General features: G+C 45.1%; 1 protein-coding gene across 4 annotated transcripts in view; it reads left to right on the top strand.

Moving 5' to 3' along the window:
• The window catches only part of KDM4A (lysine demethylase 4A), a 106,391-nt gene that overhangs the window by 62,082 nt on the left and 27,817 nt on the right, over window positions 1-16,492 (top strand). For all 4 annotated transcript variants that reach the window (XM_029618738.1, XM_029618739.1, XM_029618743.1 and 1 more), the window contains exons 12-14: window positions 133-250; window positions 3,553-3,734; window positions 11,541-11,739. In XM_029618738.1, the coding sequence (XP_029474598.1) occupies window positions 133-250; window positions 3,553-3,734; window positions 11,541-11,739 (499 nt within the window). The remainder of the gene's footprint in view (window positions 1-132; window positions 251-3,552; window positions 3,735-11,540; window positions 11,740-16,492) is intronic.

The raw sequence follows: 16,492 nt of genomic DNA, 5'->3' as shown, positions 1-16,492 counted from the left end.
TAAAAATAAAAGCATTCACCAGATTAGGTTACTATTCCTTCCTGAACACAGTGCACCATTGATGCCTTTTAAAGATTGTGTTTTCATGGGGATGAATGGCGCTAACCTTTTTCTTTTTTGCCTATCTCTTAGGTGACTGAGGAATGTTTGAAGTCAAAAGACAGCAAGAACACCAAGGAACAGCACCAGCTTTTAAGTAAACTCCCTCGACATCATCCCTTGGTGATGAAGGATTTTGGTAGTGATGAAGGTGGGTGGCTTGCGGGCAGTGGGTGAACGTCAAGTAGATGAAGTCCATATGGATAGTACAAAGCACTCGCTGTGCTTAAGATGGAAGTATAGAGAGAGGGACTGAGTGTGGATTAAGCACAGATGGGGTGAGGCCAGGCAAGGTCGCTTTTAGACATAATGGAGCTCCCTCCCTGAGGTAGATTTTACCTCCTCAACCCCTCATCGCATCGGGCGCCTTACTCCGAAGCTTTGGCCAGGAAAGTATCCCCCTCTGAAGTTGTGGCTGGTTGGGAGAGTCCCCCACTATGTGGGATGGCTGCTACTCTTGCTGGTTCCTCTTCTTGCCCCTGCTTCTCCTCACATGACCACTATTTATCCCACGTTTTCCTTTTCCCACTGTCTGTCCTCCCTGACTCCTCTGTGCCCCTTCATGGCTGCTTGCCCTCCCATCCCCCATCTATCTCCCTGTCTCCATGGCACTTTCTGGCTCCTCTTCCTCCTTTCCTCTCGCATTCCCCTCTCCCATTACCTCATTTGTCTGACTGCTCCTGAGCCTGTGCAGATGGCGAGGCGCGCCGGGGTCTGGGACTTGGCCCCATCCCTCATGGTAACAGGAGGCCCCTGCAGGCTGGCTGACCAATGCCACGTTTTTACCTCTTTTGCCATTCTCTGAAGATGTCCTCCAGTGAGCGTCCAGATCAGGAATGGATTGTTCTTTTCATCTACATGCAGGCCCCTGAGGCTCCTTGTGGTGTGGGGGCCCTGTGCAGCTGCACTGGTTGCCCTCCTGCCACCGCTGACCCTGAGTCCAGGATCCTGCTTATGATCATAAAGTACAAGAAGCTGCTAAGAGCTTGGAAGAGAGAGCAAGCCCTAGGATCTTTCTTGCACACAAACTGCTCCATCTCCACCGCCCTCGTAGGAAACGCTTATAAAGTGTTACTGTGCTGGTATTTAACCCCAGAGCAGTTACATAAACACATCCGTATATTGATGACACATGCTGGAGAGGTTGTTTTGAGCTGCAGTGTGGAGGTATGAATAGATTATGGGAGGAAATTTCGGCTTTAATTCAATCTCTTAGTGGCGGGAGTAGTAATCTCTTAGTGGCGGGAGTAGTAATCTCTTAGTGGCGGGAGTAGTAATCTCTTAGTGGCGGGAGTAGTAATCTCTTAGTGGCGGGAGTAGTAATCTCTTAGTGGCGGGAGTAGTAATCTCTTAGTGGCGGAAGTAGTCTCCTCTTAGTGGCGGGAGTAGTAGTCTCTTGCCGGCAGGTGGCGGGAGTAGTAATCTCTTAGTGACGGGAGTAGTAATCTCTTAGTGACGGGAGTAGTAATCTCTTAGTGACGGGAGTAGTAATCTCTTAGTGACGGGAGTAGTAATCTCTTAGTGACGGGAGTAGTAATCTCTTAGTGACGGGAGTAGTAATCTCTTAGTGGCGGGAGTAGTAGTCTCTTAGTGGCGGGAGTAGTAGTCTCTTAGTGGCGGGAGTAGTAGTCTCTTAGTGGCGGGAGTAGTAGTCTCTTAGTGACGGGAGTAGTAGTCTCTTAGTGGCGGGAGTAGTCTCCTCTTAGTGGCGGGAGTAGTCTCCTCTTAGTGGCGGGAGTAGTCTCCTCTTAGTGGCGGGAGTAGTCTCCTCTTAGTGGCGGGAGTAGTCTCCTCTTAGTGGCGGGAGTAGTCTCCTCTTGCTGGCGGGAGTAGTAATCTCTTAGTGGCGGAAGTAGTCTCCTCTTAGTGGCGGGAGTAGTAGTCTCTTGCCGGCAGGTGGCGGGAGTAGTAGTCTCTTGCCGGCAGGTGGCGGGAGAAGTAATCTCTTAGTGGCGGGAGTAGTAGTCTCTTAGTGGCGGGAGTAGTAGTCTCTTAGTGGCGGGAGTAGTAGTCTCTAAGTGGCGGGAGTAGTAGTCTCTTAGTGGCGGGAGTAGTCTCCTCTTAGTGGCGGGAGTAGTAGTCTCTTGCCGGCAGGTGGCGGGAGTAGTCTCCTCTTGCTGGCGGGAGTAGTAATCGTAATTCCCCAAGCATGCTGTACTGAATATGCCTGTACTGCATGCACACAGGAACAGCCAAGTACTTATGAAACAGGCTTTCTTGGCGGCTCAATGCAAGAGAGCTCTTTCCTGGAATAAAATTGAAGCACCACTGTTGGCCCTAGTTGTTAAAGCATAGATCAAGTGTATCGAGTGAATACAATTATTGTTTTAAAGACACATGCCATAACTAAATTTGATTTCATTTGTTCTCCTTATGTGAATTGGAAGGTGTCCCAAAGGGGCAGTGTGGATTAGGGATCGAGGATGCTATTAATGCTTCCAAGTTATTTAGCTACATGTCATAAAGTAGATTAAGAATTATTAGTTCATAGCTTCTCTTCTGTTAATGAGGGTTACCTATCGGGTGGATGCACAGCTATGACGTCTATTTTTGAGGGTTACAGACCCCATGGGAAAAGGAGTGGGGCAGGGGTATTCATATATGTAAAATGTCAAAATTGTGCTTGTTAGGATTATCAGATATGGATTGTATATGGATGACAATAAAAGGTTAAATAGAAACAAGAAGCTGGGTTGGGGATGGCACGTTCCTCTTATTTGGGCCTCTCCTGACAAGAGGAGAGCAGTACTTCATCCTGCATCTCCCTCCTGCCACCCAACTTCAGTGTCTTGCGTTTGAAGCAGGTAACGCCTGGTAATCTGAGATGGAGCTGGCATGAATGATGTGCAGGTGACACAGTAAGAGCCTGCCATGCTGGGTCAGACCAAGGGCCCATCAAGTTCTTACTTGCTAACTTTTGTTCCTGTAGTATCACAGATCAGTCCAGAGACCCGCCCCATTTGCTGCTGAAAGACTGAATTTCCTGGTTATGGTATATATCGTGTATCAGAAGTGCTACACCCTGTTTAAGAGTTGATTAGTTTTTAGATGCAGCATATTTCTTTTTGTGTTAAGCAGTGTGGTGTTCAGGAGTTTCCAACCCTGTTTCTTTCCGGTTTGCCCTAGAAAGGGGTAGACTAACTTCATTTTGACTTGGGTACAGGTCAATACTCAGGGAATGCAGGTGGCACTCTTAGTTATATAGCCGTGCCTCAAAGTTTTTGTTCTCTGCTTCCATCTGCTGGTAGGGAGGCAAAACTTACTTGTCTGGACTGATCCGTGGTATTACAGGATCAAAAACTAGATGGAAAGACCCAATTTTCCTGTTCTGAATATCTGATGTGAGGTGGTGGGTTTAACCCTCTGGGCCACAAAGCTCAGAACAGTTTGTGTGGAGGGCAGAAAATCCACTGCATGTGGACTACATAATAGCGCACCTTGTCTGTCTTACAGAAATGCCAGATCACCTGTCAACCGAAGAAGAGCTGGAGGAGACCGAATCGTGGGCAAAACCCCTCAGCCAGCTCTGGCAGAACCGGCCACAGAATTTCCAGGCTGAAAAAGAGTATAACATGGCAATGGCACGTCAGCCCCCTTACTGTGCTGTCTGCATGCTCTTCCAAACCTACCAACAGGTAAAGCACCCGTAACCCAGCTGAGCTGTCGACTGGTCACTTTTTCTGGTAGTAAACTGAAGAATTAACCTACATAATTGCTTCTTGATTCCCTGAATGACTTTTCAGTTTGTAGAAGTATTAGCCAAGTGCTATTCTTTTATTTTGCAATAAAAGGTTTATATTAAAGCAGCATAAAAACTTACAATATCCATTGATAATCCAATTACAGCATTGTAGAACAGACCTTTGTGGTAGTTTAAACAAACATAACACAAGAAGGATATCAATATGTGAAACAAAACGTTCGGGAAGGATATAGTATGTGACTAAGAATTTTCAATATAGAAAACTTTCCTTCCACTCTCATTATAAAAAACACTCGCCCACAAACATTCATACTCTAATATTTATACCATGAAAATATTCTCTTCCTCTCAACCTAGCATTCTCTACCCCCCACACTTACTTCCGACTTACCATTCTCTCAAAATCTGACAAAATAAAATATCCTTGAAGAACCAAGTGGCTCATATTTCAGAGAAGGTATCAGATATTGACAGATTCCTATTTAACACCAGATAAAAATAGAAAATAGAGTGACATAGGTACAAGAGTAAAATAAGCAGGAGCACAAGGTATTGTATCTTTCTCTCATTCGGCACGGACAGATCGCCTGGGTGTAAAGCTTCCCCCCTCCAGCTGCCAGAATAGCCTAGAGCTAGAATATGGTTGCGTGCATCCAAATATAGCTCACAGAAAAAGGATTTCCATGCTGCTGCTTTAGTGTGCTGCCATTCTCGCTGCATAACTGACATATGTTTTCCATTGATTTATATCGGGCTTTGCATCCCCTAGCCAAGTAAGTGTACATTTGCGAGCCAAAAATAAAGCTGTATGCAGGAATTTCTCACTTCCTTGAGTTATTCCTAGCCCAGGCAAGTCACCTAGTAGTATAATTTTCCCCTGATCGTGGAAGGGGGACACCTGCACATGGTCTAAAAAAGCCATGAGGGCAACAAAGTGGGTTAGAAGCCAAATGTCCGATCAGAAATTTCTTTTTCATGGAGACGTATTTCTTTTTACCAAGCCAATGGAAGACAGCAGGAGAAGGGTTTGTTTCCTTGGTGTTCAGCTGTCCTGCACATATATCTGGGGACTTGTGTGAGGTGAGGACGAGTGCAGGCTCAGCGGGTTAAGCAGCCGTTTGGCCAGGCCCTGCTCCTAGGATTTTGGTATGTGGTAGGCTGTGCACTTTTTGCTGATGCGGGCTATAATTTGGTATGCACAGTTGCCAGAGCAGCTGATTCAGTTATTGTGGCCAAGCGGTAGCTGCGGCTGTGCTACTGGTCCACAGATTACTATTTCAAAGTCCAACCTTACTAAGCTGCCCTTCAAAGGCTCACTTTTATTTGGCAGTGAATTGGAAAAAAATGGCAAGTAAATGGGGCAAGACCCAGGTCCCTTGTTTGCCAAAAAAACAAAAAATGTGAGCAACTGGCCTTTTCAGTCTTATAGGGGAGGTTCTTCCCAGAGATCCCGTCCCTTCCACAGGTCTATTCTTCCACCCCCAAAGTCCTTGCAAGGATGCAGGCTCCGGAGGTGGAGCACCTTAGTCTTCCCAATGAAGATTTGCTGGCTCACCTGGTGGTGCAGGATATAGGTGGTTGCCTATTCCGGTTTTATCACAGGTGGGTCCAGATTTATTCAGATCAATGGGCTCTTGAAGTGATTCGGAATGGGTATGCTCTAGAATTTTTCACATTCCTCCGGATGCCTTCACGGTCTCACAATGCAACTTTCTTTAGAAGAGGGTAGAAGTGGAAGCAACATTACAATGGCTGTTGAATTTGAAAGCGGCAATTCTTGTTCCCGAATCACAGCAAAATATGGGCCCTTATTCCATTAATTTTGTTGTGCCCAAGAAGGAAGGGTTGTTTTGGCCCATACTGGATCTCAAGGGCATCAACAATCATGTACGAGTCACACATTGCAGGATGGAAACTGTGCACTCTGTCATAATGGCTGTCCAAGCAGGGGACTACCACGCATGTCTGGATCTGACAGCGGTTCCTCCGATTTGCTATCCTGGATCATCATTAGCAGTTTCAGGCCTTGCCTTTTGGACTAGCCACAATGCCCAGAACCTTTTCCAAGGTCATGATGGTGGTAGCAGCAGCCCTTTGCAAGGAGGGCATTCTAGTTCACCCCTATCTGGATGTCTGGTTAATTTGAGCCAAGACATTGGAAGAGTCGTCACACTTTCCACAGGGGTACCTTCCTTATTACAGGAATTAGGCTTGGTGGTGAATCTGGCCAAGAACAATGTGCAGCTGTCTCAGACCCTGGAGTATCTCTGGGTTAGTTTTGATGCAAGGCAGAGTGTTTCTGCCGGAGTCTTGGATCCACATGGATGCTGTGAGTTTGATCCCTGTGGAACTCTGTTCGTCTGACCATGTGGTCTTATCTACAGGCCCTGGAGTTGATGGCTGCTGCATTTTTAAATGGTTCCCTGGGCGAGGCACACATGCATGCCCTTGCTCTCCAGATGGAGTCTGCAGTCACAGAACTATGCAGTGAGGCTGCTTCTTTTGTTAGAGGTGAGATCCCAGTTGGACTGGTGGTTACACGTGGACCTTCTCAGGAAGGGAATTTCCCTGACTCCGCTAGTTTGGCTGATACTCATGATAGATTCGAGCCTCTGGGTTTGGGGGGCTCACTTTTAGACATTGGTGGTGCAAGGGGCATTGGAATGCAGCAGAGCAGCATTGGACCATCAACAGACTGGAGGCAGGGGTGGATTGGTTAGTGTGTCTGCGGTTCGCCGAGCAGCTAGAGGCTTGGGCGGTCTGGATAATATCAGACTGTGACAATGGTGGTTTACATCAATCATAGTGGACTCAAGTCAACAGGTATCAGAGGAAATAGATGTGCTCATTGATGGGTGGAGCAGCATCTCCTAAGCATATCTTCCTCTTACACTGCCAGTAAAGACAATATCAGAGCTGATTTCCTCAGCAGGAGAAACCTGGACACAGGAGAATGGGAGTTGGCAGATGAGGCCTTTCTGCTCCTGATGAACCACTGGGATCTACCTGATCTAGACCTGTTGGCAACCTTCAGCAATGCAAAGATTCCATGCTTCTTAAGTGGCAAGCAGGACCCAAAAGTGATGGGCATAGATGCTCTTTTTCAGGAGTGGCCACGCAGCGCCCTTCTCTGTGTTTCCGCCCTCACCTCTGATAGGCAGGCTAGTCCAAAAGATTGCAAGTCAAGCCAACACAGTCTTTAGTGGCTCTGGATTGGGCTCAAAGGCTGTGGTTTGCCAATCTCCAGAGACCTCTAGTGAGTAGTCCCATCAGGCTATTGGCTTGCACGGATCTATTATGTCAGGGGTTTATTCTGCGAGGATCCGGGTAAATTCTGTCTTACGGTTTGGCCTTTGAAAAGGCTTGATTGAACCGGGATTTTTCGCCTGTGGTAATTTCCACTCTTCTTCGGGCCCTGAAATTTTCTACTTCTCCAGCCTATGTTTGGAGGGTCTTTGAGGCCTGATGTTCTGAACAAGCTACTTAACCGCTCAAGGTGGATATTCTGTTCATTTTGCAATTTTTACAAGGCGGCTTGCTTAAAGGTTTGGCCGTTAATAACTTGAAGGTTCAAGTTGCAGCCTGACTTGTTATAGAGGAAGAGTCAATGGGAAGGCCTTTGTCTTTCCATCCAGATGTGTCCCATTTTCTGTAGGGAGTTAAGCATCTTCACCCCCAGTTGCGGCTTCTGGTGCCTATGTGGGATCTCAACTTGGTCCTTGAGTTTTTGGCAGGTCGACCTTTCGACCGCTGTGTACTCCATCCTTGTAGTAATCTGTTCAGCACATCAGGTCTCTGAGCTGCAAGCTCTTTCCTGCCATGAGCCTTTTCTCTATATGACTCTGGATGCAGTTCAATTTCCGACATTGCCCTACTTTTTGCCCAAAGTGGTTTTGGACTTTCATTAGAATCAGTCCATTTCTCTGCCTGCCTTGGACAGGGACAGATGAATCTGAGTACCACCTTTTGCGTCAAGCATCATTTTCTGCGGTATTTGATCAAGACTAAGACTGTGGAAGTCCGATCGCCTGTTTGTGCTCCATGGCGGAGGTAAGCAGGGAGCACTGGCAATGCGAATGATTGCCCACTAAAGTAGATACAGACCTCTGTTCATGGAAGGAGATTACTAAACACATAGAAATAAACCCTTCTAAAACAAAAAAAAACCTTGGTTCACGGCGGAACTAAGGACACTTAAACAGTTACGAGCCAAAGAAAAGAAATGGCGCAAGGACCCTACCCCCCTTCCTCCTAGCATCCTACAAACACACTCTTCACTCATATACAACCTCCATACAGAAAACCAAAAAAGACTACTACACTCAAAAAATCCACAACGACCAATACGACGCTAAAGCCCTATTCGCTTACGTCTCACTCCTCACCAATACAGTTCCCTCCCCTATCACAGATAACGATGCAATGAACTAGCAACCTTTTTCCACTCCAAAATCACCAACCTTATTTCGAAGTTCCCCCCTCCCCCCTCCTATTTATACTATTCAGAAGAACCCAAAAATCACTCTCGACTCCTTCGAAACAGCCTCCGCCTGTGAGAACAGTTCTCCTAAAGAAAATGAAACCCTCCACACACCCGGAGGACTCCATTCCTACAAAATCACTCCTAACTTTACCTGATGTTACAGCCAAACCAATATCAGAAACTAACTGTTCACTCACCCTTGGATTGGTCCCTCCCGCTTTGAAACAAGTTATCCTCAAACCTATATTAAAGAAACCAAATCTAGACACTTCAGGCCTGGCTAACTACAGAACTACTTACCAGATAATTTTCTTTCCTTTTAGTGAAGGGTAGGTCAATCCCAGACCCGCCCTCAGCTGCTGGTGTTTAAATTTGTGGTTAGCCTTTTGTAGGGTGAACTATGCATTGACAATGAGTAAGTGCCTTATCTAGCCCTTAGTTTGCTAGATGGGTTCCTTCGTTTGGCTGATCTCAGTCTTCCTGTTGGTTGAGGAACATGAATGTTCAAGTATAATCCGTTTTGTCCATAGTTTGGCTTTTCCAAAGAATGTCAGGGCGGGACTATATAGCTGTGACCTTAGCTTTTTCTCCATAAACCTCTCGTTGGGATCTTTTATTTATTTTTATTTATAAATTTTTTTTATATACTGCGGCACGTTGAAAACATCACCTCTGTTTACAATAAACAATAATTCAGCAACTAGCTTTACATTCTAATGACCATAGAACAGAACAAGTACAAGTAATTTAATGAATGATAGGCTTGTTTAACTTGTATTACATGTTTCTAACATGGATAATAATATAGGAGGTAAGTATAAACATCTAGGTATATTCAAACAATAGAAGTTAGGAGAATCCAAAGTTGCATTCTGTTTGGAGAATGAAATTGTATTTTAGGGGCACATAACTAGATTACAAAGGATTGCCAGTGGGAGAAATTATTGAGGTAATGAGGATACAAAGTGATGGAGTGATTAGCAGTTCAGATTAAGAAAATTCCTATTCTGGGTAAGCTTGTTTAAATAGCCAGGTTTTGAGGTTTTGTTTAAACTTCTTAAGACAGGGCTCCTGGCGTAGGTCAGTAGGCATTTTATTCCAAAAGATAGTTCCTGCAATAGTAAAAGAGCGTTCTCTTGTCGAGACGTGCTTGAGGGTGGGAGTTTGAAGTTTGGCTTGGTGAATTGTTCTTGTTGGTCTATTAGATTTGTGAAATCAGAGAACCATTGCATATCTTGATTATAGATAGACTTATGAATGAGGGTAAGTACTTTGTACAATATCCTGGAAGCTACAGGTAACCAGTGCAGAGATTGTACTGCAGGCGTAATGTGATCGTGTCGATGAGTGTTGGTGAGTATGTGTGCAGCCGCATTTTGTAGCATCTGTAACGGTTGTAGCGAATTTTTAGGCAGTCCTAGGAGGATTGAGTTGCAGTAGTCGAGTTTTGGTAGAATTGTGGCTTGTAGGACTGTTCGGAAGTCGTGAGGGTGTAGAAGAGATTTAATTCTTTTTAGCGAATGTAGTTTGAAGAATCCATTTTTGACTGTGGCCGATATGAATTTTTTTAAAGAGAAATGGTTGTCTATGAATTTGCCGAGGCTGCGTACCTGCTGTACCATGGGAAGGTTGGTTTGTGACATATGGAAAGAGTTGATGGACGCATTGTTCTGCGGAGTGATAATGAGTAGTTCTGTTTTGGCAGTGTTTATTGCCAGGAAGTTTTCCGTGAGTAGGTTCTTTATTTCTGTAAGAGCAGCTTCCCAGATTTTCAGGGCGTTAGGTAGGGAGTCATTAATGGGGATGAGGATTTGCACGTCATCTGCGTATATGAAGTGCAGGAAACCTAGTTTATTCATTGATTGACTTTACCCTTCACTAAAGGAAAGGAAATGATCAGGTATGTAGTAATTTCTCCATTTAGCACACACTTTTTTTTATTTTAGTTACATTTCCAAGTAGGGTTTTTTATGCCAGTAGTGATTTTAAGAGTTTGAAGCTGATAGGCACACTATGCAGTGCTTTAACAAGTTGGCTCACTGCGTTGGTAGTAAGTTATGAATTGGCTTTTTCTCTACTTTAGTACTGCCTTCTGGTTTGATTTCTAAAATTGTTTTCCTTCATATTTTCTTTATAAAAGCCATTTTTGTCAATTTTCTGGAAAAACGTTTTGTGATTTAGAGCAATTTTTGTCTCTGGTATTTTACATACTATGCTATTCACATTTTGATTTACTTGTGTGTGCGTGTGTATAGATATACTGCACTTTTATGCCATGCTGTTCATGGTTTTTTTCTTGTAGCACAATTAAACCTGCTGTTAAATATTAACACCTGATTTACAAATGTTAATTGACTCTTAAGATAATGTCCCCGCCATCCAGCTCTTTATATTGGATTGTACCTCCTGTTCAGTCCCTCAGCCCTTCATGCATCGGACTCTGGTCCTCAGAGCCTTATGCCTTAAGAAAATAAAAAATAGGTGAAAAGGTGTCACCAACCTCTGCTTTTGCTACTGAGGGACCACCTTAGCTCCCCCTCTAGAAGTCTGAGCTAAGAAACCTGAGGAGAGAGTGTCTTTCTCTGTCCTATGTTTGTATGAAGTGAGGCTGGAGGGAAGCAGCTGTGAGCCTGCTGTTCCTAGAATATAGATAGTATCATAGTAAATGTGTGCCTAAGAGTGTACTCACGTATTCATGAAACTTTGTATGAAGTGAGGCTGGAGGGAAGCAGCTGTGAGCCTGCTGTTCCTAGAATATAGATAGTATCATAGTAAATGTGTGCCTAAGAGTGTACTCACGTATGCATGAAACTTTGTATGAAGTGAGGCTGGAGGGAAGCAGCTGTGAGCCTGCTGTTCCTAGAATATAGATAGTATCATAGTAAATGTGTGCCTAAGAGTGTACTCACGTATGCATGAAACTTTGCTGTTTCCTTGTCTCCTCTTAGAAGCTTCAAGCGCTGTGCATGTTAAGCTTGTCTTCTCCCTTTTTGGGCCTTTAGTATTTCATGTGATTTAGCCTATAGGGTTCTAAAACTACTCCAATACTCAGGCCACCCACAGCCCCTTTCTTCTAGCTGCTGCTTCCCACCTGCCCTTATCATTGGCAACAATTTCTCTGTAAAGAAGCATAGAGCTGCCTGGTGGTCTTACCCAGTGATAGAGTGGAGTTAAGATTGTGTTGTATCTATCTCCTACCTCCTTATATAAACAGCATCACTTTCCTAATATAAGATGCTCATTTTCTCTTATCAGACTGAATCTGGAGGTCAGAGTATTAAAAGTGACCCAAGTGAAGATGGCATTAAGATCCGAACAAAGCCTCTGATCCCTGAAATGTGCTTCACAACCACTGGGAGCAGCACTGATCTCAACCTGTCGACACCGTTCCTGGAAGAGGATGGTACCAGCACTCTTATCAGCTGCACCAAGTGCTGTGTCTGTGTTCATGCCAGTAAGTGCGACTGCGCCTATCCCCATCACATGGGGCCACGTCTCGGTCAGACATCTGCATGTATCAGTGTGCCTAACTCTGGTCCCTATTTGCTAAGCTACAGTAATGCATTTGTGCATAGTAAACAATAGGGATGTGAATCGTTTTCCATATCGTCTTAACGATAGAAATCGTGTGGCAGGGCAAGAAAATCGTCTTAGGCACGATTTTTTAGTTAAAAAATCGTTAAAATCGTTTTTTCCGATTAGTGCGCACTAACTCGAGTTAGTGCGCACTAACGGGAGTTAGTGCGCACTAACTGGGAGTTAGTGCGCACTAACTGAAAATGATACAATTTGACACTTTTCAGGTCAGTTAAGGTCAGTTTAGGAATGAATATGTATTCCTATTGGCTGCCCTCTTATTTATTCATGTTACCAAGTTTCCTACTGACAGTATATGGGGGATGGGAAATGGAAACAGTTGGTAGCTTGACAAAACAAGTAATGTGATCAGTCAATGTGACTAGAACTTGTGCCCTAACCCTGATACCAGGGGTATTGTGATCTTCCTGCACACAGTGCCCTATCCCTATTAATACCAGGAGTGTTGTGATCTTCCTGCACACAGTGCCCTATCCCTAATACCAGGGGTGTTGTGATCTTCCTGCACACAGTGCCCTATCCCTGATACTGGGGTGTTGTGATCTTCCTGCACACAGTGCCCTATTCCTGATACCGGGGGTGTTGTGATCTTCTTGCACACATCCCGATATCAGGGATAGGGCACTGCATGCAGGAAGATCACAACACTCCTGGTATTAATAGGGATAGGGCACTGCATGCAGGAAGATCACAACACTCCTGGTATTAATAGGGATAGGGCACTGCATGCAGGAAGATCACAACACCCCTGGTATCAGGGTTAGGGCACAAGTTCTAGTCACATTGACTGATCACATTACTTGTTTTGTCAAGCTACCAACTGTTTCCATTTCCCATCCCCCATATACTTCACCATCCTCCCCCCCCCCTCACCCACACACCATTCACTAGCTGGGACATGGGGGAAGTCAGGAGTGAGGGTCAGGCAGCTCCCCCCTGTCTGTGAAGCCAGCCTCTCACTAGTAATGCAGGGAGGGAGCTGTCTCAGACTTCACCATCCTCCCCCCCCCCCCCCTCACCCACACACCATTCACTAGCTGGGACATGGGGGAAGTCAGGAGTGAGGGTCAGGCAGCTCCCCCCTGTCTGTGAAGCCAGCCTCTCACTAGTAATGCAGGGAGGGAGCTGTCTCAGACTGGTATCAGGGTTAGGGCACTGTGTGCAGGAAGATCACAACACTCCTGGTATTAATAGGGATAGGGCACTGTAAGAGATGACTGTAGTAGATTGAATAAAGATCTGATGTTTCTGCTCTCCTCACACCAAACAAAAACAACACACAAGCAGAGAAGCCCTTCTTACAAAGCTGAGCTAGTGAGTTAAGTAGGAGGAAAAGTAAACATACTGGTGCCAGTGTGGCTACTTAAAAAAATACACTTACCAACAATCAATTACATATATTTGAACTGTGTACAGTTCCAGCCAGGACCACCTTTCTAAATGCACAGTGATTGGCAAATTCAACATGCACTAGCATTTCAGGTGCCTGCTAACAAAATAATAAACAAACAAGTTCTAGTCACGTGAGTGCTGATCATTACATTACTTTTTTTGTCAAGCTTCCAACTGTTCCATTTCACATCCCCCCAACCATATTGGTAACATCAATAGATAAGAGCACAGCCAGCCAATAGGAATACATACATACATATTCATTCCTAAGTGACCTTTACTGACCTGGGAAGTGTGAACACTTTGTTTCATTTTCTGTTGGTGTTCGTTAGTTTCCAGTTCCATTTCCCATCCCCCCAACCATCACCTCAGTGGTAACCTTGGTAACATCAATAGATAAGAGGGCAGCCAGCCAATAGGAACACATATTCATTCCTAACTGACCTTCAGTGACCTGGAAGTGTTTATTTGTATCATTTTCAGTTAGTGCGCACTAAATCGAGTTAGTGCGCACTAACGGGGAGTTAGTGCGCACTAACTCGAGTTAGTGCGCACTAACACGATTTAACGATTTTTAACGATTAAATCGTTAGAATTTCTATTGTATCGTGTTCTATAACGATTTAAGACGATATAAACATTATCGGACGATAATTTTAATCGTTGAAAAACGATTCACATCCCTAGTAAACAATTATTGCAGGCAAAATAGAAATGAAGTGTAGAATTTGATTATTGCAAAATTGTGTTATTTCCCAGCCCCTAAATCAAGCACAGTGAGCTGCATCACCTGCTACACTACATGCGACCGTCCTTAAATGTCACATTATTTTGGCATGAAATCAACCCCTGCCCCCTCTCATCACACTTTGTTACAAATCTCCAAACCCCCTTTCAATTATAATGTCACAAATTTAGAGTCCCCAGTATATAGTAAGCTGCAATACTAAACTGCAAACAATTATCAGTCCGTGTGAACGGTTTAGGCAATCCTTACGCACTGCAGTCAGTTTGTATTATAGTTAACTGGCAAACATTTTCTGGAACAGCTAGTGCATGTATATCTAGATCATCTTCATCTTGCCACTCCACACTCTACATTCTCTGCATGTGCAGTGATCACCTCAGCTCACATTGTCAACGGGCAGCCAGTCTTGGTTGGAACTAACCTGATGTTGACCGGTCCTGTTCAATATCTTTGTGAGCGACATTGCGGACGGGATAGAAGGTAAGGTTTGTCTTTTTGCGGATGACACTAAGATCTGCAACAGAGTGGACACGCCGGAGGGAGTGGAGAGAATGAGACGGGATCTAAGGAAACTGGAAGAGTGGTCGAAGATATGGCAGCTGAGATTCAATGCCAAGAAGTGCAAAGTCATGCATATGGGGAGTGGAAATCCGAATGAACTGTATTCGATGGGGGGGGGAAAGGCTGATGTGCACGGAGCAGGAGAGGGACCTTGGGGTGATAATGTCTAATGATATGAAGTCTGCGAAACAATGTGACAAGGCGATAGCTAAAGCCAGAAGAATGCTGGGCTGCGTAGAGAGAGGAATATCGAGTAAGAAAAGGGAAGTGATTATTCCCTTGTACAGGTCCTTGGTGAGGCCTCACCTGGAATACTGTGTTCAGTTCTGGAGACCGTATCTACAAAGAGACAAAGACAAGATGAGAGTGGTATAGAGAAGGGCGACCAGGAAGGTGAAGGATCTTCATCGGATGACATACGAGGAGATTTGAGGAGAGATTGAAGAATCTAAATATGTACTCCCTGGAGGAAAGGAGGAGCAGGGGTGATATGATTCAGACTTTCAGATACTTAAAAAACTTTAATGATCCAAAGACAACGACAAACCTTTTCCATAGGAAAAAAATCAGCAGAACCAGAGGTCACGAGCTGAGGCTCCGGGGAGGAAGACTAAGAACCAATGTCAGGAAGTATTTCTTCACAGAAAGGGTGGTGGATGCCTGGAATGCCCTTCCGGAGGAAGTGGTGAAGTCTAAAACTGTGAACGATTTCAAAGGGGCGTGGGATAAACACTGTGGATCCATCAGGTCTAGTGGGAGTAAATAAAGAGGAGGCAGCAAAACACTGCACAGAGCGGCAGTAGCCACAGAGGCGTTCACGGAGCGGGATGCCAGTGGCCAGTAGTTGGTGTTCCGCCTTCACGGAGGGCTGCCATCTCCAAAAAAAACAAAAACAAAAAACAAACAAAGCAGGGGTGGGTAGGAGTATGGGGCAGGGGTGTGGCCCGCTTGTTGCGGCAGTTGCTACCCCTGTTAGAGCTGGATGTTCACTGGGATGCGGATACGGTGCTGCTCTCGGCATGGTGGAGGGGTGGAAGGGAGTTGGGGCCGGAGGATGCTGGAAGCCAATAGTGATGGGTGGGGAGGGAGAAAAAGGGTGGGGAAATAAATAAATAAATAAATGGATGAACTGCGTGGCTTGCTGGGCAGATTGGATGGGCCGTTTGGTCTTCTTCTGCCGTCATTTCTATGTTTGTGCGTTGCTGTGTGGCTTTGCAGCATCACCATAGAAGCAAAATATTGATGACAGGTCTTGCATATCCTATCACTCAATACTAACTGGACTGACACACAGTTCAGTTCATATGGAATACTTCGTAATGTAGCTGAACGATGAAATATTTGGGTTTCAAGTGTTTGTTTTGGGATACAATAGGGGCCCCCTTTCTATTTGTACAATTGGTTGAGGGGCCCCCAAAATTGGGGGGGGGGGAGTGGGGGAAGTTCCCAAATACATTGGCTACCAGGCACCAGAGACCCTTGCCTTGCCACTGCTGCCATGATAGCAAATTAATCTTACGACTTTGACTTTGTGATGTCACAGTATGTTCAATCACCCCCCCCCCCCCCCCCCCGGGACAGGATACTCCTGACAGATATGAGCCGAGCCTATAGCTTCCTTCAACTGCCGTGCAATCGTGGATTTTGAGACTTTCTGCCCTTTTAGCCCCACTCTAAAGCACAAAAAGATGGTCAGAAATCCAGAAGCTATTAGTGATCTTGAGGTAATGTAACAGAGCCCTTGCATGCGGCATCAACACTCAAATGTAACACAGACATAACCTTTGGGAGAAAAGAGGGCACTGTATGCAATGAGACCCCGGAATCTTAGATCTTCAAAATGGGGTCTCTACATGATGGTGCCTGAAGATCAAAAATTCTTCGGCCAAACAAATTGCCACTAGAAAAA

The sequence above is a fragment of the Rhinatrema bivittatum genome, chromosome 10, assembly GCF_901001135.1.
Source record: "Rhinatrema bivittatum chromosome 10, aRhiBiv1.1, whole genome shotgun sequence".
In the NCBI taxonomy this organism is placed as follows: Eukaryota; Metazoa; Chordata; class Amphibia; order Gymnophiona; family Rhinatrematidae; genus Rhinatrema; species Rhinatrema bivittatum.
Note: the sequence above shows the minus strand (reverse complement) of the source record. Positions and strands in the feature narration are given on the sequence as shown.